The sequence below is a fragment of the Furipterus horrens genome, unplaced genomic scaffold, assembly GCF_987537825.1.
Source record: "Furipterus horrens unplaced genomic scaffold, mFurHor1.1.pri manual_scaffold_8, whole genome shotgun sequence".
Taxonomy (NCBI): domain Eukaryota; kingdom Metazoa; phylum Chordata; class Mammalia; order Chiroptera; family Furipteridae; genus Furipterus; species Furipterus horrens.
Window position 1 is genome coordinate 89,877,545 of NW_028327178.1, and position 27,253 is coordinate 89,904,797.

Here is a 27,253-nt window from a genome sequence, read left to right on the forward strand (position 1 = left end):
ATGATGCATTATTCTTTTAATATGTTGTTAGGTTTGATTTGTTAATATTATACTTAGAAGTTTGGCTTGCATGTTTGTAAATAAATTGGCCTAAAATCCCTTTCCTTTTTTTTCTTTCCTTCTTTGCATTTCTTCCTTTTTTCCTCCTCCCCTCTCTTGTTTTGTGCTATAGAGCCTTGCTCAGTTTTAATGTTATAATTTTCTTAAAAAAAAAAAGTTTGGAAGCTTTATGTTGTTTCCTGTGTCCTGCAATTCATCATTATTTTAAGATACATTTGGATTTGAAATCCACTTGATTACATTATATTTCCCAACTAAAGAAAGGGAACTATTGGAGCACTTAAATATGATTTTAATTGTAAGCTTTGGAATGGGTTAAAATCTTTCTTTATCATCCACTTGAGGTTATGTATGAAGTCTCTTGTTGATGTTGACTACTAAGAATTTGAAAAGATTATCATTAGTAGGCTTTGATCAGGAATTGCATTGGTAAACCATTTTGATCTTAAACCTCATATAAAAAGTTGTATTTATGTTGGGGGAGGGGAGTGCTGGGGGGAGGGGAGTGCTGGGTGGAGGGGTGCAAAGGGGAAAAAATTGGAACTATTGTAACAATATAATCAATAAAATATACTTTAAAAAGTTGCATTATAGGAGCAAGATCAAGTTTCTTAAGAAATAAAATTTAAAATATATTTGGATGTTTTAATCAAAATTAACACTTCACATCCTCTCTATGAAATGTGATGTTTTTCATTTCTCTCATCAGAAAATGTAATATATCCAAATGGATGAATTTTTCCACAGGACCCTCATAGACAGTCTGAAATCCCTTCCAGCTTTCCCTCTCCAATATTTTGTGTGTGTGACATGGCACATGTTAGATTGGGAATTGATGAGTTAGAGGCCTGGTTTTAAAATTTGTGCAATTCTACACAGCTAGAAAAAATAATGAAACTGCGCATAGTTAACTGTTGAAGCTGCATGATGAGTACATGGGGATTAATGTACTCATGGAAACTTTTTAAAAAGTTTTTTATTGTATCTTTTTTCCATTACCATTTATCCCGCTTATTTCCTCTCCCACCTCCTCCCATCTTCCCCGCAATTACCACACTGTTGTTTGTGTCCATCTCATGGAAACTTCTGCAAAATTCATTATTTAGGTGTAAAATGCAAGGCACAATATGTCTGTTACCATTTGTGTAAAAAAAAGAGAGACTCCAACTATATTGATATCTATGTATTTGCTGGTATGTGAGAAGATGTTTCAGGAGGAATATCAAGAATCTGGTACAAACTGACAGCGACCCGAAGGGAGTGGGCTGGAGGATAACGGGGAAAGAAGGGGAAGGGTCTAGTCAAGGAACAAGCATAAAGGACCCATGGTCACGGACAACAAAGTGTGGACTGACTGTGGGAGGGCGGGGCAGGGGAGAACAACGGGGGGGGGGGGGTAAATGGGACAACTGTAATTGAAAAACAATTTTTAAAAAGTGAGAAGAGAAAGAATCTGGGGAGAGGACCTGAGTGGCTAAGTAAGGGCCAGGGACGCTTCATAGGCATAGAAGTGAGTGGGAAGCTGGAGGCTTTGGCCTTGAACTAAGAATGGTGACCTCACTGAGCTCCGGGGAAGCCGTGGCAGGCTCTGAATCTGGTACCCAAGGGCTGGCACTGTAGGTATCCTCCTGGTGAGCAGGAAGGACGGAGAATGGGGGCCAGACAAGAGAGAGGGGCCTGCGCGAGGTGGGTGTGGCTTTCAGGTCTCATTCCCCGGCCACCAGGGGGCAGCTAAGCCCGCTCCTGAAAGCGTGTGGGGCGGAGCACGAGGCAGCTCCTGCCTCCAGGCCCATCCCCAGCTGTAGCGCCCGCCCCTGGAGTCGTTGCATTCTTTCCCAGACCTCTCCCCGACCTCCGGTCACAGCCACCTGGAAATTCGTGGGGTGCATCTCATCCCTCCTCCCAGGGAATCCGCCTCTTGGCGGGGTCATCACTGCAGTTCCCCTCAACATCTAGTCCTCCCCCAAGCTGTTGGATTAGCTCATTAAATCTTGACCACTGTGGCGGAAGAGTACTGCCATCGTACCCATTTCAGAGGGGAAAGTTGGGGCATAGGTTGCTAACTTGTTCAAAGGCCAGGAATGGTGACCCGGGGTACACTCCGGGCCTGTCCGTTCTCAAAACGAGCAGTTGACCAAACCATGTCTTTTCCACTCTGCTCCTCCTCCCAAACCTTCTTCATACAGCAGCCAGGGGGCGCTTCGGGGGCTCTAAGAGGGCTGATCACTACCTAATCACCTTGTTATGGCTCTCGCTGCCCTCAGAATCAAGTTCAGTCCCCTCACCCCACCTCTGGTATCATCTTGACCCAGGAGCCCCCTCTCAACTCCAGACACACCAACTTCCCTTCAGACTGAAGAAAACTCTTGTTCAATCTGTCCACTCGCCTCATCAGGACTGCTCTTCTTGACACCCCGCTTCTTTTAGTTCACTCTTACACCTTCAGGCCTGGACCTCTGAGGTCACTTCTCCCAGGGAACCCGACTTCCTAATTGCCAGATATGCTCAGGTCCCATATTAAATGTTCTTCAAACACTCATTATGAGCCTCTCGGGTAGTACTGGCCTCAGACATGTGCTTCATTTTTGTAACTGCAATGGCATCATTTCAAAAACTTGAATGAATCACCCTTGATTCCTCTTACTCTCTAGCTGCCTCTAATCTTGATCTTGTGAGATCTACCTTTCAAACGTTACCTCAACTCTGACTCCTTCCCCACTAGGTCTTTCAAGTCTTGCCATCTTCCTCAGTTTCCACCTCTGCCCTGCAAAAGCTGTCTTTATATTTCTCCATCTGTCTCCCTCCCTGACTACAATGGAAGCTCCAGAAAGGCAAGGATTTGGTTGACTACAGAACCCCCAGTGCCTAAGACTGTGCCTGTGGCTACTTCACTGTTTATCCTACTAGAATGTCAGCTCCTGCAGGCAGGAACTACCTGTCCTGCTCACATACAGCCCCAGTGCCCAGCACACAGGAAGTGCTCAACAAAAACCCCATCAATATACCAGAGGAACCAGATAGTTCGGTTGGTTAGAGCATCATCCCGATACACCAACGTTGCAGGTCTGCTTTCTGGTCCTGGCACATACAAGAACAAACCGATGTTTCTGTCTCTCAGGCCCAGACCAAAAAAGAATCTTGCCCAAGGTACCCCCTGGGGGCAGCAGAGCCAGCACCAGCACCCAGCCCTCCTGCAGCCTGTCAGCCAAGTAGCTCCTTCTTTCCCATCCTGGAACACACAAGAGCCCAGGCCTTTTGTTCACTGAGTAAACACAGTTTATTACTGGACTTCACTTTCACCTTCACACAGACTATTTCAAAGAGCTGGAACAAATGTGGGGTGGGGGTTGGGGGAGGGACAAGTGCCCCTCAGGAGCCAGGACCCCTGGCTGGCTTCCTCGGACCAGGGCAGGGAGGGAGCATCAGGCTGTTCAATCTCTGGGCACCAGCTCTCCACGTGCACACGCACAGCAAGCCAGCAGCTCCTCACACATAAATACAGACACGCTTAACAAAAATAGTATATCATCTTCACAAGGAATAAAAACTAGTCTCGAATATGTACAGCAGAGCCCCAGGGGCCAGGGCCAGGCCAGGACCCCCAGGGATGAGACAGGCCATGGGTAGAGCAGAGGAGAGAGGGAAGCCTGAAGGGCTCCTGGCCAGGCCACTCTGACCTGGCAGCCTGGATGCCCAGGCTGAATGGGGGTGGGGCACAAGTCTGTTTGGCCAGTCAAGACTGACCCCTCCAGCCAGCCCCACTTCCACCCTGTGTACCAGGCTCTCCTTCCTGCCCTTCCTGCCTGAGGTAGGGAAGACCCTAGGGCTCCCACAGCTGCTGCCTGTAGCTCCCCTTCACCCCTGGGCCAAGGCCCCTGAACCCCATGGGCAATAGTCCAAAGCAAAGATGCCACAAGGCTGATCTCCTTGCAGGAAGTGAGGCAGCTGAGGACATAAACAGCTCTGGGGCACCTGTCTTGGGCCCAGTTGGTCCCTCAGTCACGGTCATGGGAGCCAGGGGAGGGGAAGAGAACTGGGGTAGTGCTAAACTGCAAGGGGTCACCCTAGCTTTGGCATGGGGTGCTTCCTGCAGCTACAGCTCCCTCCTCCTGGGTTGGACTGACCTCTAGCCAGAGGCTCTAGAGGACACTGGGGCTGGGATTTGGGGACTTTGGCCAGGCCAGAGTTGGGGAGGGGGTCCTGGTCCTAGTTTCTTTATCCTAAGCAGCCTGAATCCCTCATTAGTCAGAATTGGCCCCTAAGTAGCTATTGGAGGGCGGGAATGAAAGGAAAGGGAGCCCAGGTCCTAGGGGGGTGGGGTGGGACAGGGATAAGAAATGATCAATTCTGAGGCCACAAACATCAAAACGAAGGCAATCTAGTCTGTTTCTGGGAAAAGGGGTCAGAAAACTTTCTAGCTTCCTAGCAGGAAAGTATTCTCAGGAAGGCTAAGGGGTAAGGGGTCCCACCCATCAGGCAGTGCCCCCCAACCCCCAGCCATAAGCTCCCACACACCTGCCAGCTATGATGGGGCGGATTTTGGGGAAACTTTGTGGGTTTCAAGGCCAGGAGAACTGAGGTGTGGGGAAGGTGGCTCTCACAGAAGCATGGTAGATTCTAGAAAACTAATTGCGGGGGACCAAGTCTAGGCCCAACCCTTGATGTGTATGGTGGTCATGGGCTGCATGTAGTGGTTCTCCTGGTGGCAATGGTGGCTGAAAGAAGAGATCTAGTGGGGGCAGGATGGGGGTGGGAGGGTGAGTGGGTAGTCAGTGTCTGGTCATTTCCGACTGATGAGTGAGCCCAGAAGAACCACGCCAGCCAGAGTCATGCCCGTCAGCAACCAGCGGTTGAAGCGCTCCTGGCCCTTCCGGCTCTCGGCTGCTGCATTGTTTCCATAGAGTTCCACAAAAGTGTCCTGCAGGGAGAGAAGAGAAGGAAGGTACTGTTTGAATTCTCAAAGAGTAATGTGGGTGGGTGGAAGAAAGAGAGCCATCTTCATGTGATGACCTTGATTTGAAACCTAGTCATCTGTGCCCACTCTGGGTCTGACAAAAGGTTAAAGGCTGCCCTCCTTCTTGACCTCCGGCTGGGAGTGACCAACCCATTTTATTGCTGAGAAAACAGTGCTAAGTAAGAAAAGAGCTTTGTCCAAGGTCAGACAGTGCTCCAGAACCTGAGGTGGCAAAGAGATGGGCAGGATCAGAGAATGGCAGGAAGCCAAGTGGCTGCAGCGAAGTGCAGGAGGAAAGGATAGGAGACATGATGGTGCAGGGGTGATGAGAGCTGGACCACGTGTGGTCTGGAAGCCACAGAGGAGCTTGGAGTTGAAGAGCAGGGTGGAACCACCAGGCCTTAGCCTTTCCACTGGAGTGATGGGAGGGAGGGAGGGCGGGAGGGAGGGAGAGAAATGGGACAGGGTACATTCCCAGAGTGATGCACAGGGCAGAGTAGGTCTGGAAGCTCTTAGCCAGAGGCTCCTTCTTCCTCTGGAGGGAGCCTCTGCACAGCGCAGGCTGAGCAAGGTAGAGCAGAGCTGGTAACAACCATGTAGGACTGGGATGGGTCTGTGAGCTCCTGTCCCAGTGCCCCACTCCAGGGGGCGTGACTCTGGACCCAGGAGGAGGTGAGCAACAGCCCTGGGCCCTGAAGCTAGTCAGGAGGGAAGCACATGATCTGGAGAGGGAAGAGCTTTGGGTTAAATTACCCAACCCCAGGGTGGAGCCAGCCTGTGGGGCAGGGAGAGGGGAGCTTAGACCACCGTTTTAAGGAGGAGCTTCCCACCCATTTGTCCTTTAATCTTCCCAACAATGCTGCAAGGCAGGCTGTCTCTCCCCATTTACAGACAAGGAAACTAGGCTCTAGGGCGGAGGAACTTGATCAGGTCACCCTGCTTTGTCAGTGGTGGAACCAAAATCCAAGCCTAGTGTCTGGCACCTAGAAAACAACGTGCTGTATGTGTGTAGAGAGGAAATGAAATGAGTCACCGGCTGGTTCCAGGGCCAGTGTTCTTGCCTCTCTACCAAGAGCTCACCCCTTGGGCCCACATTTCCACCTGGTTCCAACTAGCTGAGTGGGGTCCGGATCCCTCAGACAGGGTCTGCCATTTCCAATTGGCCCCAGGTCGCACCTGGCCATTTTGCTCACTCTGATACCTGCCTGACTCCACCTCTGGTCTTGATGTACCTCCTCAGTCTATGTTCCTTGCAGAGATTTTTAAAAACACAGATCAGATCACAGCACGCCTGTGCTTAAAGTCCTCTAACTGCTTTCCCGTGTACTCAGAAAGCCACTGTCATGTCTGTTCATATCCCTGGTACCCTAGCAGAGTGCCATGCGCACGCTTAACTGCCAACTTGATTCAAAGAATCCTCAACATTTATTAAGCCATTAGGAAGGTAGCAGTGACGCAAAAGCCAGAGCCCTCACCAGAAAGCTTACCATCTGCTGGGGAAAAGGCAGGAGAGAAAGCAGGCAGGTAGAGAAAGTCCTTCCAATTCAGACCACATCATTCCAAGCTCTCAACCTTTCCAAGGCTTTCCCATCACACCTGGAATTAAGCCCTTACCACGGACAGCAGGGTTAGGCAGGCCCTGGCACCTCCCCACTGAAAACGCCACACATAGCATCAGCCTCCTTGCTGTTCCTCGAATATCTGCTGAGCTCAGGAGCTTGTTGCTCTTGCTGCCTAGAGCACTTGACCCTGATTATCACCTGCCTCACTCCCTCATTTCTCTCCCAGCTGCTCAAATGTCATCTCCTCAGAGAGGCCTTCCCTGATCACTGTGTGTAACACGGTATCCACCCCCACCTCTCAACTACCCCCTTACCCTGCTTTGTTTTTCTTCTTAGCACTTTTCAGAACCAGACTGTACACTTTATTTTTATCTCCTGCAGTAGATGTGGCTTCACGAGGCAGAAATTCTGTCTTATTTCTGTATTCCCAGAGCAGTATCAGGCACATAGTTGATGGTCAATAAATACATGAGTAGAACAAAGGTACTGCATGTCTACTAAGTGCCCCGCACTATTATCTCATTTCACCTTCAGCGTAATTCCCACACTAGAGATTTGAAACTCATTTCACAGATAAGACAACTGAGGATCGCAGTAGGGAAGACCGTGCTAACAGGTAGCAAAGCCAGGATTAGAACTCAGGACTGCCCAGCTTCAGAGTGAGCGCTGCTACAGCAGGACATTCCCTACATGGGGCCCTGGGAGGACCTGTCCTGTCACTAGTGCTGCATGGATTCCGTGAAAAAGGATATGGCAGTGGGGTGGAGGTAGTCTGGGGTCTGGGAGACAAAAGTAATAGCAGCAGCAGCAGCAGCAGCCGCAGCCGCCTCCTAACCCCTGGCCTGTAGCTGCCCAGGCATGACTGTTGTGGACATGCTTCCCTGTCTCTCCCGCTTCATCCTGGCTAGCCTCCGTGGGTACTGGCAAAAAAAATTCTTATAGGAGCTTTAATTTTTCTGATCCAAGTGAAGTAGGTCCAGGTGGAGTCACGAAAAAGATAGACCAGCGATGGGGTGAGTCTTGGGCTGTGGGGAGCATGGGAGAAGGAAGGCCACGGCCAGAAGGCCCTGGTAATCATCCCAAGGGACCGAATGTCCCACAAGAAAGCAGGGACATTGGGGTGATAGCCAAAGTGGGAGAGGCCTGCTCCCTCAGTGGGAACTTTCCTGAAGCAGAGGGCTGGCAGCCACAGGAAATTTTCAGCTCTGGGGCTGGACTGGAGTAAACAGGCTCTGTCCCTGCAAGGGCACAAAGCACTCACTGTCCAGGAACAGTCATTCCAGGGTGGAGGGAACATTCTCATTTCGGTGCCATAGAGAACAAGGCTCAGCCCTGCCCAGCCCCCAAGTGCACATTCCTGGCCAGAACAACACTTCATCTCCACTTCAAGGAGCTCCTTCTCTTGGGGAGGGGGAAGCAGGATTTCCAGGGGCTGTGGATTGCTTTTGCAGGGAGAGCATCAGCAAAACGGGGCGTGCTGTTCCAGGGCGGATGCTGGGTGCCGGGAGGCAGTGGTGTGGGTATATTTAGCCCACAGTTCACACAACACACTTGGAAACAAACACAGCCATTTTCTCAGCAGGCAGCTGCTCTAAATAAACAAACAGGACTGCAGAGCAGCCTAGTCTGGAAAAGCAAAGATAAGCCCCCACTGCTCCTCAATGGCTCCCACTGATTTCAGCCAGAGCTGGCATGGTGGGCAAGGAAGTGAGAGAGAAGGGTGTGTTGCAGGGAGGCCTCTGATGTCACAGAGTCTTTAGGAGACCCAGGTCTGAGAGACTGTCTGCATTCTCAGCCTGGGTTACGGCAAATGGGGGAAGTGTATCTTTGCAGCTGTGACTGCTACCACGGGGATCCACGTGGGGGTTTTCAGGGCCACTGGGGAGAAGCAGTGGCTAATGACCCCCATGGGAGAATCATGGGCGCCTAGCCCGACAGACCCCACAAGTTAGCAAGGCCAACACACCTGCCCATTCTACAGTATCACACAGCCAGGTTGTGGTAAAGCTTGGACTAGGAATTGGGGTCTACCAGCTTGGCACTGGGGCCCTTCAGAATGGTGAGACAAGAACCAGGGTCCCCGAGAGAAGCCAGCTGAGCCTACTTTCAAGTTCCTGCCTCCCACAGTCCTGGCCACACATGAGGAATGATCCCACTCCACCTGCTCCAGAGCACTTCCTGCCCCTGCGCCTTTGCCAACCCCGTGTCCTCTCACTGGTCATCCTCCCTGAATCTCCCTTCCTCAGCTAGCCAACCCCTACTCAGTTCACAAGACTCCACTTTGGAGACTTGTCTTCCAAGAGGCCTTCGCTACAAGTCCCTCCTTCAACTCTGGGACACATGTCTCCTTTGTGCTCCCAGGGTTTATGGACTTTCATTCGCACCGTAAATATTTACTGAGCACCTACCATGCTCTACACCCAGAACTGAACAAGACAAACAAGGTTCCTGTTTTCATGGAGCTCATGTTCTAGTCCATGCATGCTCGGTGGAGCCAAGTGAAAAACTCTTGGATGTTACTGTGATTTGTGGCTCTCTGTGGGGCCAGAGCACATATAGAGGTACATAGCACAGCCGTGGTATTCAAATGTAATGGGAGGGCAATTAGGACAAAAATGTCCTTAGAAAGATTCCTTAGGAGGTGGTAATAAGGAAAAAAACGTTGAGAAACACTGTCCTAGTGAGAAACAAGGAAGATAATAAGAAACAAGAAAATTTCAGAGGCGACAGAATTTTGAAGACAGTGAGTCATGAGGAGGTGACAGAAATGAATACCTTGGGGACTGATGTAGGTGGAGAGCTTAGAGAAGGTCTCTGGGAAAAAGAGGTTTGAGCTGAGACCTGAATGACAAGGTGGAGGTGGTCAAGGAAGGATCAATAATCTCAGGTAAAAAAGAGCATGTTCCAGCAGAAGCAAGTGCAAAGGGCCTGAGGTGGGAAGGAGAGGCAGGGTGCCCTGAGGCTGAGGCCCTCTATCAGTGTGTTGGTTTCTCCCATCAGTCCAGCGCAGGGGGCTCAGTGTAGGCAGGGACCAAGCCTGATCTGTGTCTGAAGCCAGGGACCCATGCAAACAGTCATGACTAACGTCAGCTAGATCTTTGCCCAGAGGCACCCGCTGCCCAATGCAGGTCACTCTGCAGCCACCGGCTACCCTGGAGAAGTCAGGAAGAAGGCTGGCAAGAGGATGTTCCCGGTGCAGTGGCCCAAGTGCCAGTGGATCACCTGCCCTATTAGGGGCTACAGTGCAGTCCCTGCTTGAATCTGGTAAGTTCTCCAATTCATACTCTTCCCTCTGACCCCTGACGTTTCCATGCTTCTTCCTACTGGTGTAACTTTGAACAGGTTACTTCACCTCTGGCCCCTACTGTCCTCACTTGTCAAATAACAATAAAATAGTAACTGTTACGTGTTTTACCTATGCCAGTCACTGAGCTGAAGCACTCTACCCTGACTGGGCCACACTCCCCGATTACATGCATGGTCATGGTCACTTAGATGATAATTTTTTGCCTTGTTTCCCGAGCCAGACTGTGTGGTGTTTTGTCACTTGCATCTCCAATATTGGTACTGTACCTAGAACACAGAGGTGCCATTCTAAATGAACCTGGTGACCTGGCTAGTTTGCTTGCACCAATAATCTGGCTCCGGTGTCTCTGCTCCCAACCTTGTACACCTCTCTGCTCACTTTTAAAAGGACAATACTTTTTCAGGCCCCACTGTGGGCCAGGTGCATGTACTTCTGTGACTGAAGGAGATCCTCATTCCAAGCCCGGGCAAACTGCAGCTCAGAGATACTGAGACCTGATCAAAGTCGGTAAGTGGGGAGGCCGGTTTCAACCCCCAGCCTGTGCAGTGGCAAACCCCACCTTCTGGGCCAGGGCTATAGTCCTGAGTCCCTCTAAGAAGGGGAAGGTGGCCTGAGGCCACTAGCTTAATGAATGAGCTCTGCCCCCCTCCCCCCAGCTAAGTAGGAACCCGGTGCCACAGGAAAAGGATGTGAGGAAGACCAGGAGGGAAAGTGAAACCCTTCCGTCATGGCTTCAGTGGGGAACAAGTGCCTGTGCCAGACGAGCCCTTCCTTCCTCCAGGGTGACTCTAGAGGGCCCAGGCCCACTGCTTCCTTCCTGCTGGTTATTTTGGGAAAGAGGTAGGTGGAGAAGAGGAAGGGCTCCTAGCAGCGCAGAGAAAGTGCCAGGAACATCAGACTGTATTGTGCCCCGGTCTTGTCATGGCCCTGCTTGGGCAGGCTGCTAGTCACCTGCAGAGTTACTTTCTGCTCTTGGCCTCAGTTTCCCTGGGACAGAGGCTGATAAATGCCTGCTGAGTAGACCACTGAGGCCTTGTTAGGAGAGCCCTAAGAGATGGCAGGAAGGGTGCGTGGGGCAAATGGAGTGACTATCACTCTCTTGGCAGGGAGCTGCAGGCGGAAACTGGGAAGAAGTGAGGTTTGTGGTTGGAATCCACTTCCCTTGGCTTTCCCAGGGGAACATGGGCCTGGATGTGGGCAACTCAAGCGGCTTCACGGGGCAGGGGCAAAGAGATGGGTGGCCAAACTCTGCTTGGCCTGACACTTCAGTCTAGTGAGCCCAGCTGTGAGTGACAGAGCAAGCCTCTCCACTTGTGAGCCTCAGTTTCTCCTGCTCTGACACCACCCACAGGCAGTGGTGGTGAGATCAGGGGATGAAAGCACTTGGTAAAGCAAGGTGACCTTGGTGTTATTGGCTGAAAAGGGTAGGGGGCCCAAGTCACCTAGGCTTTAGGGAATATTAGAAGGCATCCTCACAGCAAACTTCGTTTTAATCTGTCTCCAAGTCTGCCCTGTCAGCTGCCAACCTCTCCTCGCCCGCCTCCTCCCCCACTATTAGTTCTAAGAAGCTAAGCCTGACAGATGTGCTCATTTCTCAGAAAAGGAAGTGGTTGTGCGGGGAGGAGATAACACCTCAGCTGGGGAATTGAGAAAGCTATCTGACCCAGCAGTACAAGCGGTGAGCCAGTGAGCGGGGCTCTTTCCACCTCCACTCAGAAACAGGGTGCTAGCCTTGGAGGCAGAGAGAGAATTCAGAAAAGCATTTATTGGGGGCACAGATGCTCATTAAGGGGCTCACAACCTCCTTCCCTGGGAGTGATGGCTGACATTTACTGAGGACTTACCATGGTGCTAAGAGATTCACTGTGTATACAAATTCACTTAATCCTCACAATGACCCCGTGAAGTAAGTGCTACTAATACTCTCCATGTTACAGGTGAGAAATTGGCACAGAGCGCTCAAGCGATCCTCCCAAGGTCATACAGTTCATAAATGGCAGAGATGGGATTTGAATCCAGGCAGTCTGGCTCCAGAGCCTAAGCACATAATGGCTCCGGGGTGGCTGCTACGTGCTCATATGCACTAACTCCCTGGAATTGCGAGGCCTCCCTCATCTCAACTCTCTCATCCCACTTCTGGTGACTCCCTATTCTTTCATGAATAGATGGCCACAGCCTTTCACCCCTCTCCCAGTGTCCAGGGTGAGAAAGAACAAGGCACGCCCTTGAAACAGAGCCAGAGACTCAAAAGTGATCTAATAACATAACCATCCACTTTCCATGTGATACACAAGTTTGCCCCTAACATCATCACTGCCCAGATGGGGTTCAGAAAGGTGAAGCACCCAGACCACACAGTGGGGGTCTGCTTCAGTCCAGATGGTCCAAAGCTGTGGGAGTTCACAACTCTCTCTAGGGCAGGGGTTCCCAACCCCCCGGCCACGGACAGGTACCAGTCCAGGCCTGTTAGGAACGGGGCGCACAGCAGGACGTGAGCTTGAATGTAATGCACTTCAATTGTCCCGAAACCATACCCCCTACCCGTCCATGGGAAAACTGTCTTCCAGAAAACCAGTGTCTGGTCCCAAAAAGGTTGGGGACTGCTGCTCTAGGGCATTCTCTGCTTATACACTTGTCGTAAGGGGCTCCCTAACTCCCGGGTGGAGCATTTTGTCTTTGGACAGCTCTACTGGAAAACTTTTCCCTTTGTCAGCTGGACTGAAAATCTTTGCCTCTTTCCCCCTATCACGCCCCTGCCCCCTGGCTGGGCCTTAGCTCTTGTCCAAGTCTGCCCCAGGGGCTTCCCAGGAAGACAACACAGGCTGGCAGACGAAGCTTTGCTGGCCTCGCTCTGGGCCCTGGGCCCTGGGCCCTGGACCAGGTCCTGCTCCTCTCTGAGTATCAGTCTCCTCATTTGTAAAATGGCGGTGCTACTGGGTGAGGCCAGTGCCGGTGACAAATTAATTTCTATTTCTCCACCAAGCTGGACTGCTAGAGCAAAGAGTAGGCAGGTACCAAGTAAGTCTTGCAATGAAACTAGGATGTTTAGCTGTGGATCTTACCTGTAAAATAGGGATTAAAAATGTACTTATTTCACAAAAACACTGTGAGGACTCAATACATGTAAAGCTCTTAGAACTGTGCACAGCACACAGAAGGGTAAATGGCACCTGTATCACCAGGCTCAGTTTGAGTCTCAGAGACTGTTCCATGGCCTGCAACCTGCAAGGTTTCCTCGGCTTTGCCTAGGCCAGGCTGCCTCACTCCTCACATGCCACGTTCTGTTCAGCCACAGGTCCTCTGTCCATGTTGGTCCCTCTGCCAAGCTCTCTTCTACTTATCTTTTAGGTCTCAACCTACAGGTCATTTCTTCAAGGAGGACCCTGCTCTCTCACCAGTGTGTTTAGCTGCCCCCTTTTGACCAGGAGCTGTCCCCCAGGCCTAGCCCAGTCAGTGCTGGGCGCAGAGAAGGTGCTGCTGAGTGTTGCTGACTGGTAGACAGTGTGGAGGGAAGGGAAGAAGACAGGCCAGTTTTCTCTCTCTCTTCATTCCCATCCTCACTGCCTGGCAAAACTAGAAAAAGGCCCAGAGACACCAGATGATTGGGCAGGGTGCCCAGGACTCCCCACACCCCAACTTCTCCCAGGCTCAGGAAGGGTGACAGAAAGCTATGGGAAGGATCAGGAAAAGGCATCTTCTGCCTTGTATGGAGGCAACAGGCAGGAGGGACTGTGGTAGCAACCCACAAAGAACAGGGGCTTGGTTTTGGGGGCCAACCCGTTCTCTGAAACTGCTTCATTCTGGGGTCTGTGCTCCCAAGTACTCCATAGTCCCAAGCAGCCTTTCTGCCCAAAGCTGTTCCCCCTCCCTCAACCAATCAATGTCGCATGCTGTAAAGAAAAGAGCAGATGTGCATTTCATGTCCCAGCTCTCACTGGCTTGCTTGGAATGCTGGGAAAGCCCGGGACTTCCGCCATCTGTAAAAGGAAGGGGACCATCTTAAAGGGCTCCTATTACTGCTGCAGCGTGAGGAGGATGAAAGTAACACACCCAGATGACTCAGTGACAGCCTGGGCTCTCTGTCTTAGGGGTATCCAAAAGACCCAGGAGTGTGGAAGAGGAGAGGTGTAAGGACTTGTTGCCACAGATGAATCTGATCCTCCTCCACCTCAAAGGCTGCTGCTGAGCCTTGCTGTGAAACCTGCAGGATTCCAGGGCGAAAGGGCAATGGGCACATGTGACCCTGGGCAAGCTCCTCGGATGGGCCAGACCTTGCCGGTCTCTGCCCCTGTGGCCTCAACCTCCTCACCCCAGCACCGCCTTCAACTAGTCCAGACAAGTCCCGGGTATTTATTTTCAGCCACCTTGATCTGATCGGAAATGTTTGGAATTCCAAGCAGAAGAGGGTGGGAGCAAATCCCTGCACAACCCTTTCCTCACCCTGTACATGTGAGTGCGCTCACACACATACCCCGGTACACTCAGCTGAAGGCTCCTGCCAGCCTGCATTTCCTACATTCCCGTCCCATCTAGTCTTCTTCCTGGTTCATCTCTACCTCAGTCCACCAGCCCCCTCAAGGTTTAGAATAGCAAGATGCTTGAGATGGTGCCAGGAGAGCTGAAGTACTCTGTCTGTAGGGGATGATGCTGAGCCCGGGGTCTGCTATTCACCGCCAACACCCAGAGCACCAAGAAACTGCAGAAGACTGCTATCACCATGACCACCGGAAGAACCAGAAGCAACACACTGTCCCATCTGATGTGGCATGTGGAGCACCCAGAAATCGAGCCTCATAATCTGTGGTTCAGAGAGGTGAAACTGAGATTCAGAAAAGTTGATGGGAATCCCCCCAAAGGCCTCCTGACCCCCGGAGTCTGACAGTGTGGGTTCCACCCTCAGCGCTGTGGACTGCCTACTTGTGGGACCTGGGGCAAGACCCTTTACCTCCCTAAGCTCAGTGTCCTGTCTATAAGCGAGAACACTGTATACTTCACAGGCTTGGCAGCAAGAATTAAATGGTTCATGGAAAGTGTTCAATAAATGTTGGTTGTTTGTTTATTTAATAGCTAAAAATGAGTGGGGCCCATTTGTGTATCTCATTTGTGGCTACAAACAAAAAAGAAACAGCTAATATTTACTGAACTCTTGCTTGAATTCCCAAAATCTTGTAAGTAGATGTTGCCTCCATTTTACCAATGAGGAAACCAAGATGCAGGTGACGAAACTGCCTGAGGAGACTAGGTACTGGGTAAGCGTGCCTGACTCCACAGCATGTTAAAATTGCCAGGGCAGTAGGAGAAATGCAGAAGGATGTTACTAAGTTCTTCTTGGCTTCCTCATTTCACTCATCCACCTACTTGCCTATTATTCACCGAGGACCTGCTAACTCTCGGGCCCTGGAAGTCAGAAATGATTTTAAGGACTGGGAAGAGGCATGTCCCCAGGTTCTCTCAGGAGTGGGAAAGGGAGAGATGTGTTGATGGCTGCTCTGTGCTTCCCCCTACCCTCACCCAACCCTTGAGGACAGAATCCCTCCCACTATCTGGTCATTACCTTGGAAACACATGATGCCCAGTAGCTTTGGTAGAGCTGTTTTCTAAGGTAGACCGTGACCCCACTATGGGTTGACCTGTGAGGTTGCAGGAAGCACCAGGCAAGCTGCTCTGCTTAGCTCTGGACACTCATTCATTCCATAAATCTTTATTATTAAGTGCCCACTAAATGCCAGGCACTATGCTAAGTGCTAGGGATAAAGAAGTGGCTAATTCAGATGAAAATTCTTACCTGCAGGAGTTTACAATTTAATGGGAAGAGAGAGGCAATAAATGCTAAAAGGAGAAATAAGTAAGAGAAAAGGGGTTAGAGAGAAACATGGAAGAGGGCAGGATTGGAACCGTGGTCAGGGAAAGCTTCTTGAGGAGGCAACACTTGACCAGAATCCTGAATGAAGTGAGAAAATAGGCTTTGCAAGGATCTGAGCAGAGGCAGAGGAAACAGCAAGTGCAAAGACCTCAAGGCAGGTACATACTCGGGGTGTTCTGAGAACCAAAAAGACATCACTGTGGCTGAGGCCGAATGAATGAGAGGAGAATGGTAGCAATGGAGTCTGGCAGCGGCCAAAGCCCAGATTATGCAGGGCCTTAAAGGCTATTTAAGGCCTTGGGCTTGTCCTTTGAGTGACATGGAAACAGTGCAGGGTTGTGAGCAGTGAAGGGACATGATCTGACTTTGGTTTTTAAAGGATTGCTCTGGCTGCTGGGGCAAGGGTGGAAGGAAGAGGTCTGGTGAGGAGCTGATGCAGTCGCCCAGGAGAAATGCAGTGCTGGCTTAGCCAGGATAGTGCCAGGGAAGCTGGTGAGAAGCAGGCAGATTCAGAATTTATTTTTTAAAGTACACCTGAAAGGATGTGCTGATGGGATGTGGACTGTGGGAACTGCTGGTCTCTCTGGCCTTCTCTTTCTCATCTACAAAAAGCTGAGGATGAGCCTTTGGACATTTTTTCCCAGCTTGATAACTGTGAATGAAATAAGACAAAACCATTTCTGCTCTCACTGAAGCAAAGCTATTTGCTCCTAGGCCCTAAAGGGTGGATGACAATAAGAGAAGGAAGGAGGGAAGGGACAGAAAGGGAGGGCAGGGTCTGCATGGGCTCTGACTGTCCATTTTCAGCTGGCACATCATCCGAGCTCCATGTACGTGCAGGGCCGTGGAGAAGCCAGGCCTGGGATGAGGGTGGAGGCAGGATAGCTTGCTTTATATCAGGAGGGAGAGTGCATCAGACCTGTGCTGTCTCTAGGGCCTACTAGGTAGAAGGTGCCTAATGAATCAGTGAGTGAGTGAATGAGGCAATGCCAGGAGGCCAAGGTGTGTGTGCAAGAACTTCCCAAGTCCTTCCACAATTAACAAGAGGTAAGCCTGGTCCAAGGGATCCCTCTCTTCATTCCTTCTGCATGGATTACATTCTAGGCTATCTCAAGTTCCCATTCTTCATGAATGAGAGATCCTAAGGTCTGAAATCACCAAAGCAGAATTTTAGAGCTGGATGGAAGCAAAGCCACGTCTGGTCCATCCTAGCCACAATTTCAGCCATCACTGTGTTGGCCGTATCCATGGGTCATTATTATTATTAACATTTTTCTACCAATTGACCCACTTTAAAAAAATTGTTCTTTCTGTATCTTCCCCATTTCAGTAAATGGTAGTAGTTTCATCATGCTAGGTGCTAAAGCCCGGAACACCTGGGAGTCATCTTAAATCGACTCTAGCTTTGATCTGTCAGCAAATTCCATTAGATCTGTTTTCAAAATAGACCCAGAATCTACCACTTTTCACTACCTTTACCACCATCATTTGGTCCAAGTCAATATCATTTTCTGCCTGTATTGCTGTAACAACCTTCTTTCTTGTCAACCAGATCCTTACCTCCTGTTATGGTTCTTCACCAAACAGAAGCCAAAAGGGTCCTTCTAAAAGCAGTCAGATCCTGTCTGGTCAAAACCCTCCACTGCCTTCTGATCCCACCCTGAGGAAGAGCCAGAGTATCTTACCATGGCTCATACAAACCCTTCTCTTCTACCACTTTCTCCTTTGCTCACTCTGTTCCGGACACACAGCTCCCCTATTCTTCCTCACACAAGCCAAGCACACCCTTCTCTCCTTGGGGTCTCTGTACTTGTTTCCTAGGTCTGGAATGTTCTTACCACAGACTGTTACATTGTTTACTCCCTCAGGTCATGCAGATCTCTCCTCACATAACTCCTCCTCAGAGAAGCCTTTCCCAACCACTCTTTATTAAAAAACAAAAACAAAAACAAATACAAATACTTGCCCTGGCCAGATAGCTCAGTTGGTTAAGAGTGTTGTCCTGATACTCCACAGTTGTGGATTTGATCCCCAGCCGGGGCACATACAAGAATCAACCAATGAATGCATATGTAAGTGGAGTAACAAATCGATTTCTCTCTCTTCCTCCCCACCCTCTCTAAAATCAATCAATAAAAATAAAATAAAATAACCAAATACCAAAAGCTGCCTAGTCACCCTCCACCCCCACCACCACTCTCGGTCTTTTTAGAATGTAAACTCCATGAAGACAGATATCCCTAGGAGCTAGGCATAAACACTCAGTATTTGCTAAACAAATAAAATGAAAAGGCAAGTTATATTATACTACTATAAAGAGAACCAGTATCATTGGTCATAGATGGAAATCAACATAAAATACAAACACTGACTATTAAAATGAAATTATATCTATTTGCATATGACCTATATATTATCTTGAAGACAAGTGATTCATGTGTCAGTCCTGGTCACCTATCTTTACAAAAGAGATAAGTGAGGCCCAGGGCAGGGGAAAGCTCAGAACAGAATAATCAGCCAACGGGAGGTCAGTCCAGGGCAGTCACACAGCTGCCCACTTCGTGCCTTAGAGCCATCACCCCGCCTGCCCCCTGCCCCCGAGGGCAAAGACAAAGGGACTGAATCCTGGGAAGGATGCAGCTAGGGTGGACCAAAAGGGTTTGTCTGAGAGGCCAGCAAAGCTCTTCCCTGGGCCAGGTACAGAACTGGCAGCTCTGCTGAAGAGAACAAAGGCCAAAGAGGAGTGTGCCAGCCTGGCAGAGCCTCATGGGGCTGCATCGTTGGGGACGGGCATGCAGAAACCTGTAGGTGAGGCCCATGGAGACCAGACAGCTGAGAACAGAAATGAAAATAGACTGGGTCCCAAAGGGTCCCAAAGGGTGGCAGCTTTAATCCCGTAAACACCAGGCAGGCGTGGAGGTCCAGGTGCAGGCCTGGGGGGCCCAGCTGAGCCCAGGGGGAGGATGGGACCTTCCCAGGCAGCTCTGTCAGTGATGATGACTGAGCTGAGCGGAGGCACTGCTAACCCTGCACTCCAGGCATCAGACATTAAGAGGGAAAGAGACAGAGCCACTCTTCTAGTCCCCACAGTCCAGGTCTCTTCTAGTACCCTCCTAAGTCCCAGCCAGCTCTGCTCACATGGACTCTTGAGGATTCCATTCCTTTGGAGGGAAAGGGAACATCTTTTATCCATCCCCATGGGGCTCAGCAAACATGGCTGCAGGTGCAGGGGGTAAAGCTAGAACTGTAACTGCCAGGCCAGCAATGTCTGACCTGTATCTCCATGGTTGGTTGCATGCAGAGAAAAATACCAGGGATTTCCGTTGGTGTTCACTAGATGCAGCTGCCAAGGGAAAGCTGGGACTTCTGAAGTCGCCTGTTGTGAGTGGGGCAGGACAAGTGGTGAGCTAGCTGGAACAGACGATGGCGGGGGTTGGGGGTGGGGGGTGGGCTGCACTTTCCTGGCTTTGAGGACCTCCCTACATTTCAGAGACTATCCAATTTTTATCTTTTTTCTACCAAGCTATTCCACTGAAGCTCCACCCATTTCTAGTATATTATTTTTACTAAGAATTGAGAGAGGGAGGGAGGGAGGCAGAGAATGAATGAGAATGAGATTATATTTGGGGGGAAAAAAACTCCCCAAACCAATTGTTGTAATTGTTACTGGCATTTGAAGTGAGGCTTTAGATTTGCATAGAAAAAGGCAATTTGAAAGTTTTGCATGGTAGTGTAAAAAAGACCAGAGGTTTATTCATGCTCTGTGGTAGCTCTATCTGGTTATGTAGATGTAAATTAAGCACCCTGGGCCTCACTTTTCTCAGCTGTCAAATGCAGAGGATGGACTAAATGATCTCTAAGGCCCTCTTCTCTAGCTCCAGAGTGCTATTGATCTGATCCCTAGGCTTTTGCCTCATGCCCCCACAGGGAGCAGCGCTGTCTTGGGAGAAGTAGTAAGCTCTCTTAGGAGACCAGACACCTGAGTTCTAATCCCAGTGTTGCTGTTTATTAACTCACTGTGTGATCTTGGGCAAGTCACGTCACCCTTGGGAGCACCTCACTTTCTTCATACCTAGAACTTTGACATTATTATGCCTCCCTTATGTTGTCCACTCCTTAGCATATGCCTGCCCCCCAAAGGTCCTGTTCTTTACCTCAAATCACCCCAACTGGCAAACCTTAAGATCTTAAAGAGACACGGCGGAGGTAGGGCTCAAACCCCAGTGTGCCTGAGTGCAAAGCCTGTGTTCTCCCACTATAGAAACGTCGAGAAAGCATGAATGGGATTTAAAATCAGAAGACCTCTCCATTCCCTCCATGGTAAGGGGATGATCTCCTCCACTTCCTAGCAGTCAGAAGCTAAATGAGATAATGTATGGACACAAAGCACTGGACAAACCTTAATGATCATGTGCTATGACTCTGTGGCCCAAGTCTGCGTTTCTGCACGTTCAAAAGGAGAGTGGAAGACACAGGCTGTAATATCTTAGGGATATTATGGCTCCACTTCTTAGGCTTTTATCCTACAACATCTTAGCCTCTCCATTCCTGTCCATATCTGGTCTATCCTTTCAGACTCCTTTTACCTGGAGACTCCGGGCTACCCAACACTGAGTCCAGAGTGCTCTCCCCTAAGAGACTATGGAGGGGTTCAGAGTCTTAACTCTGACGCTTATTTGCTGTGCAACTGTGCACTGATTACGTAAACTCTGAGTCTCATGGTCCACATTTATAAAATGAGCCTAAGACCTATCGTATAGTGCTCAATAAATGTTTGTTATTACAAATGTCATGCTTGCTCTCTCCTCTGAACTCCTCTAACCTCTGTAGTCCTTTCATTTACTTGAATACCTGCAGTCTCATGACCCAAGTTGTTGTGCTACGCCTGTACTTTATACTTCTCTCTCAATGGTGCAGTAAGCACGGGACAAGTGTTCAAAGAGAACCTGTTATATGATTGGGAGATGGGTCCTTTCTGAGGCAGTATCAATGAGGGTCATCACCAATGATCGCCCACCACTCCTTAGGCATCATGTGTCAGCCCACTGTGGCTACACTGTGCTAATTATTGGGGTGGGGGATACGGGGCTTCCATTTGGAAGCTATAGGTCCTCTGCTTTAAAGCAGTCTTATGTGAAGTGGAGAAGCCAGACTAACCCTCTGGATAGGGCACCGAACAGAAGAAAAGCAGAAGAGACTGAGAAAGCCAAGGCAGAGCAAACCCATGGAACACCTGAGTGAGTCAATGAGGGCTTCTGAGTCCAACAGACTAGATTTTATTAGAATTGTCCTTACTAGAACTTGACCTTGGAACTATTACCTAACTTGTTTTACTCTCAGTTTTCTAATTGGGATAATAATGTTTCTCAAGCAGGATTACTGTGAGGGTTAAAAAATATAACACAGTGCACCTTACAGCATCTTGCATATCGTAGGACTCAATAAATGGCAACAATTATATTGTCATTAGTATACTAATCATAAATGGGTATGTCTATGGACCCCTCTGATGGCCAACAGATGAACACCACGAACCAGTGACTTATGGCCCTCTGTAGCAACTGGAGCACTGGATGGAGAGAGTTCTCTTGACAGAATCCTAATTAGATTTAAAAACTCTTTCCATGGAAGGAAGAGAGGCAGCTCAGTACAGATTATAGGCCTCAGATCAGACATATGTGCCCCACTCCTCCGCCCCCGCCCAGAGATTACTTAGCTTCCTGGCTGTGAGTCCTTTTGGCCAGGTACTGTCTCTGAGCCTGATTTCTCATTTTTGTTAGACTCTAAGACCATATGTTATTCCTCTTGAGAGGCAGTCAAGGGTGCTCTTTAAGAGCACAGTTGCTAGAACCCTAAAGCCTGGGTTTAAATCCCAGCTACGGCACTTACTAGCTTGTGTCAGCAACCACGTCACATTATTTAACTGTTCTGAGCTTTAGTTTTCTCAGCTAAAATTCTTCCTTGCTCTGGCTGGGTAGCTCAGTTGGTTAGACCATCAACCAGATATACCAAGGTTATGGGTTTGATCCCCAGTCAGGACACATACAAGAATCAACCAATGAATGCATAAGTAAGTGGAACAATAAACTCATGTTTCTCTTCTCTCTCCCTCCCCACCCCTCTAAAATCAATCAATAAATAAAAATTTTAAATCTTTCCTTGTTGGGTCGCTGTATTACCAGATAATGTGCCTGTGCTTGAAACACAATAACAATTTCACTTGATACATGAAAATGTGATCTTGGTATCCAGGGCCTGGCCTTGGAAGGCACTCAATAAATGTGCTGAATCAAACCCTGGAAGAAATACAAATGGCTAATAAAATAGAAGAAAAGATGCTTTACTTCATAAGTAACCCTGGAAATAGTCCTTGGATATTTTTTACTTTTTATTATGAAAATATTTGGACACGTACAAAGTAGACAGAACGATAAAATGGACCACCATGTACCCATTACTCTGCTTCAACAAATAGCAACTCAGTACCAATCTTATTTCATCTGTTCCCCAACCACTCTCCCTTATCACTGTACTTTTTGAAGCAAATTCCAGACATAGTTGAGTATGCATTTCTAAAAAATAAGGAATCTTAAATAGTAAACAAACAAACATAACCATAATACCATTATCATATCTAAAATTTGAAAAATCCAACAAGTCTTGGAAGGGTTTTAAATGTGATAACTCCCAAAGAGAGAACCTTTATTCAATATGAAATATTAATGAGGTGTATATAACAAGCTCTAGGTACAAAAGTTATAAATAATTCAGATTTTAGACATTTAAAACCTACCAAAATAAAGGTATCCTACCAATAAAAATACAAAAGTGACATAAGAGTCAATTCCAGATCTATTAAAGACTTACATGTACAAGACAAACTTTAAGACTTTTAGAAGAAAATATAGACAAATGTCCTTAGCACCTCAGGTTGAGAAAGAATTTCTTCAACAAAATATAAAAGGTGTAAGTCACAAAAGACTCAACTACATTCACATTAAGAAATTCTAGTCATCAAAAGATAATACTATATAAAAAGGAAAAAGACAAACTAGAAACTGAAGGCCTATATCTGTAACACGTGTGGACAAAAGATTAGTATTCAGAATATATACAGAATTCCTACAAATCTGTAACAACAACAACAAAAAAATCAAAAGAGAGCAGAGCAAAGACTTGAACAGGTATTTTACAAAAAAGGAAACATGAATGGTCAATAGGTGTAAGAAAAGATTCTCAACCCCACTTGTAATCTGAGAAATGCAAAACTAAAACCACAAGATACCATCTCACATCCACCAGCTCTATAAAAATTTTAAAGTCTGACCATATCGAGTATTAACAAAATGTAAAGCAATGGAAACTCGTGTGCTGCTGGTGGCAGCGTAAATTCTCAAAAACACAAAGAAAAACAATTAAGCATTACCTTCTGTCAAGCAATTTGACTCCTGAATATATACCCTACAGCAATGATCCTCAAAGTGTGGTCCCAGGACTTGTTGCAACAACACCAGGAAATGTGCTAGAAATGCAAATTCTCAGGGCCCCAACCCAGACTTACAGAATCTAACACCGTGGGGGCGGAGCCCGGCAAAGTGTGGTTTAACAAGCCCTCTGGGTAATTCTAATGGACAGCTAAAGTCTTCGAAACCACTATCTTGGAGAAACTTGAACATGTGCACGTGCTGAGACACACGCAAAATATTCAAAACCACATTGTTTGAAGTAGCGAAAACAAGGGAAGGACCCAAATAACCACTGACGGTAGAATGAGACATAATCATACAAAAAGATGAAACTGAATGAACTACAGGTGTACCCAAACATCAATGGATCTCACAATGTTGAATGAAAAAAGCAAAGCAGAGGAATGTACGAAGTATAATATATAAATGAAGTTTAAAAAGCATGCTGAAGAAGATATATATGAAGCAAAACTTTTTTTTTTGGAAAAAGGGAAGGGAATGAAAAAAAACACGAATCTCAGGAGAATGGGTGCAAGGTGGCTGTGACTGGACAGGAACACACAGGGAACTCCAAGGTAATCATAAATGTTTGATTTCTTAAACTGGGTAATGAATTTACAGGTGATCCTCTTCCTATATTTGAAACTTTACATACAGTCTCTATTGTATTTATGATAAATTTCTTTTTAAAAAAAGTGTGCTGGAACAGAGCAATACTTGGAGCCAGAACTGTAACCACTCACTCTGGCTACATGTGTGGTATTCAAAGGGTTAAGCATGCTGCACTGCCTGTGGGTGGGAAGGCAGGCAGCAGCTGGGGCACGGTGGGAGTCCCTGGCTCCAGCTGGCTTCAGCCAGGATCTGCATGGATCAAGCACCACGCCCAGGAACTGGCACCTGGTGGGGGGTGCTCTAGACAGGTGGCACCTGAAGCCCTTGGTGACCTGATACATGTGAGGCCACCATTCATCTGACTGGTGGCCTCCTCCTGTTGGAGCCCCTCCATCTGGTAAGGAAGTGTCCTGGTGGCAGCTTGAAGCTGATGAGAAGGGGAAGAGGGTCTGGGACTCAGGGTAGGGGTGGGGAAGGACTGGGTGGGCTGGGCTCAGATACCAAGGTTGGCTGCTGGGATTAGCACCTGCTGAGAATAAGATTAGGTTTCCTGGGAGGGGCTCATCTATTTAATGTCCCCCAAAAGCTGTCTCCCTGTGGCTTTTCTCTGCTGGACAGATGGTGTCTGAGCTGCCTCCTGGAGGGTGGGCTCCTTGAGGGAGCGGTGGAAGTGGGGGTAGGACCTGCTGCCTCCTTGGTCATGGGATTCCCACCTTCCACGATAAGGATCAGAGCTAACTCTTACTGAGGCCTTACTATAACAGGCACTATCCTAAGCCCTTCATACAAATACCTGTTTAGTTTTCACAGCATGCAACTGTCTATGGTCTAGACATTAGATTTACATACGAGGAAACTGAGGCTTGGTAAAGTTAAACTACTACCCAAAGTCAAACCGCAAGCAAACTAGGACTTGAATGCAGGCAGTCTGACTTCACAGCCCTCTCAGGAAACCACGTCTGGCCATAATGTCATTCCCTTCTCATTAACTGGCAGCGAGCTCCTTCCAGTTGTTCAAGTGAAAAACCTGGACTCTTTTCTCTCTCACAACCCTTATCCAACTATCAGCAAATCCAGTTGGTCTGACTTTCAAATTATATCAAAGTTCTGATCATTGCTCACCACTTCTACCACACCTCCACCCTCGTACTAACCACCGTCATCACCTGCCCAGCTTTCTACTGGTATCTTGGCTCCCGCCCTTGCTTGCAAAGTGAGAACAGGGACTTTGGTTCGTTCACACTGTATATCCAACCTATAGCTCAGTGCCTAGCTCATGGCAGGTATTCAATAAATACTTGTTAATGAACAAGTAAATGAATGACCAACATCTCTTTCAGGAAATGACTCAGATTCAGAGGAAGAAGGTTTGCCTGAGTACCCTTGGCTTTCTCAGCCCTTATGACCTTTGGTAGCTGTAAGGCAGTGTATAGTCAATGTCCTTTATTATTACAAAATGTCCCATGTGCATATGTATACCATCACCACTGAGTCATCCACTTGTGCCTGCACACATGCACATACACGAGGGCACGGGAGCTGGAGCAAGGCTGCTTCTGAGAGGAAATAAACCACAGCACTACTTTCTAGGGGACTGTCCTCCACCTGTCCCTACACTGTATACACTTTGGCTTTTATTCTCATGAATAAAGAGTCACTGGCCCTGGCCAGAGTGGCTCAGTTGGTTGGAGCGTTGTCCCATAACCAAAAGGTTGCGGGTTCAATTCCTGGTCAGGACACATACCTGGCTTGCGGGTTTGATCCCCGGTCTGGGCACGTATGGGGAGGCAAACGACTGACACTTCTCTCTGACATCGGTGTTTCTCTCCCTTCCTTTCTCTCTAAAAAGCAATGAAAAGATGTCCGTGGGTGAGGATTAAAAAAATAAAATAAAGAAGTCATTGGAGGGTTTAAACTGAATGAGACTCTGACTTCTATCTTAGAAGGATCACTGGTTGCTATGTGAATAACAGATTTGAGGGGGGCTGGTAGAGTTGTCCAGGGGAGAGGGAATGAGGAATAGCTATGCCCTATGACACCCCACTTCTAGCCTGTTACCAGGCTAGTTCCCCCATCAAATAAGAAACAGCTTTGGTACATACTGAGGACTTTACCCAGTGTTTCCACCACCAATATAGTACCCCTTAACCCCCTCAACAGTCCTGTGAGGTGGGTGCTAGCAATACCCCCATTTTACAGAGAAGAAAACCGCAAGGCTCTTGAGAGGTCAAGTCACCAGCTGAATATTACACAGCAGACCGTCAGCATCCAAAGTCTGTCCTCTTCCCACTTGAATAGGCTGCTTCCAGCCAGCACCCATCCATAGCCTACCCAGGCCCCAAAGTCCAGTTCTATGTTCACCTTCTCCAGGACGCCTTCCCCGAACTTCCCCAACGGGCTGTCCCTCTTTTGAGAAATTATCTATGAGACCACCATTCACTGAGCGCTCCCTGGGTGCTGGGTGCGCTCCTGGATGCTTTATGTTATGTAATATTTCAATAACCTAAGGATCCATGTATCCTGGTGACACCCTTTTTCACCAAGAAAACAGTGATGCTAAGAGAAGCTACGTCACAGAGCAAGTAAGCTGTCTCTTCTCCTACTCACCTGGCACTGAGCCATCTTTTTATTACTTTCTTTTGATTTTCTTTTAAATGTATTTCACTTATCTTTTCCCTTTTTTTTGGTCACTGGGTCACCGAGGATATTCAATAGATCATAGTGTGGCGGCTGTTCCATTCTGAAATCTGTCTTTCTGTCCTCCTGACCAGAGTCTAAATGCCTTAACATCAAAGTCCACAAATAACATTTTGTTTGCCCACTCTACAGTGTCAGGCCTGAGCCTCGAACTTGAGCCTCAAACTTAAGCAAATAAAAACAGAAGGGTCAGGGTCAGGAGTTCCCACCAAGGTGGAGGAGAGGGATGCCTGTGAATCCTCCTATGCCTCAAAAGCACTCTGTTCCCTTAGCTTGAGAAGTCTTGAGGACAGCTATCTCCAGGAAAATGCACCTTGTAGCCCTTTAGGAGCTGAAACACTGTCCCAGCCAAGACCCTGTGGATAGTGGCATACCCGCACCCCAGCCTTGTTCTGAAGAGATCTGCCGAGTGGGAAGGAAGGGGCAATGACTTTCAGTTCCCGTTACTGAGTCTAGAAGCAGCAGCTGATTCAGCTAGATGATGTCACCTTCCCAAACCTCCTGACCAGCAGCTGAGATGGTAAAAGCAGGAAACTGGGGGATACTTAGCTGGCTAAGTCCAAACATGCCTCTGGCAAAGGCCAACAGTAACCCCAGGCTCTTGGGTACCCTCTTGCAGAAGAGCAAAAGGAGTCCTCTCAGTTGGGAGGATAGTAGGTATCCTTCAAGACTCTTATTCCAAGACGCTTTCCCAACTCTCCTTTTGCTCAGTAGCTTTCTACATGTCCTGAA

General features: G+C 48.4%; 1 protein-coding gene across 5 annotated transcripts in view; it reads right to left on the reverse strand.

Annotated features, from left to right (window-relative positions):
• Positions 1-1,018: 1,018 nt before the first annotated feature.
• BCL2L1 (BCL2 like 1) overlaps positions 1,019-27,253 on the reverse strand; it is a 46,704-nt gene continuing 20,469 nt past the window's right edge. For all 5 annotated transcript variants that reach the window (XM_090286195.1, XM_090286191.1, XM_090286193.1 and 2 more), the window contains exon 3: positions 1,019-4,978. In XM_090286195.1, coding sequence (XP_090142321.1) covers positions 4,841-4,978 — 138 coding nt within the window. In that variant the 3' untranslated portion in view covers positions 1,019-4,840. The remainder of the gene's footprint in view (positions 4,979-27,253) is intronic.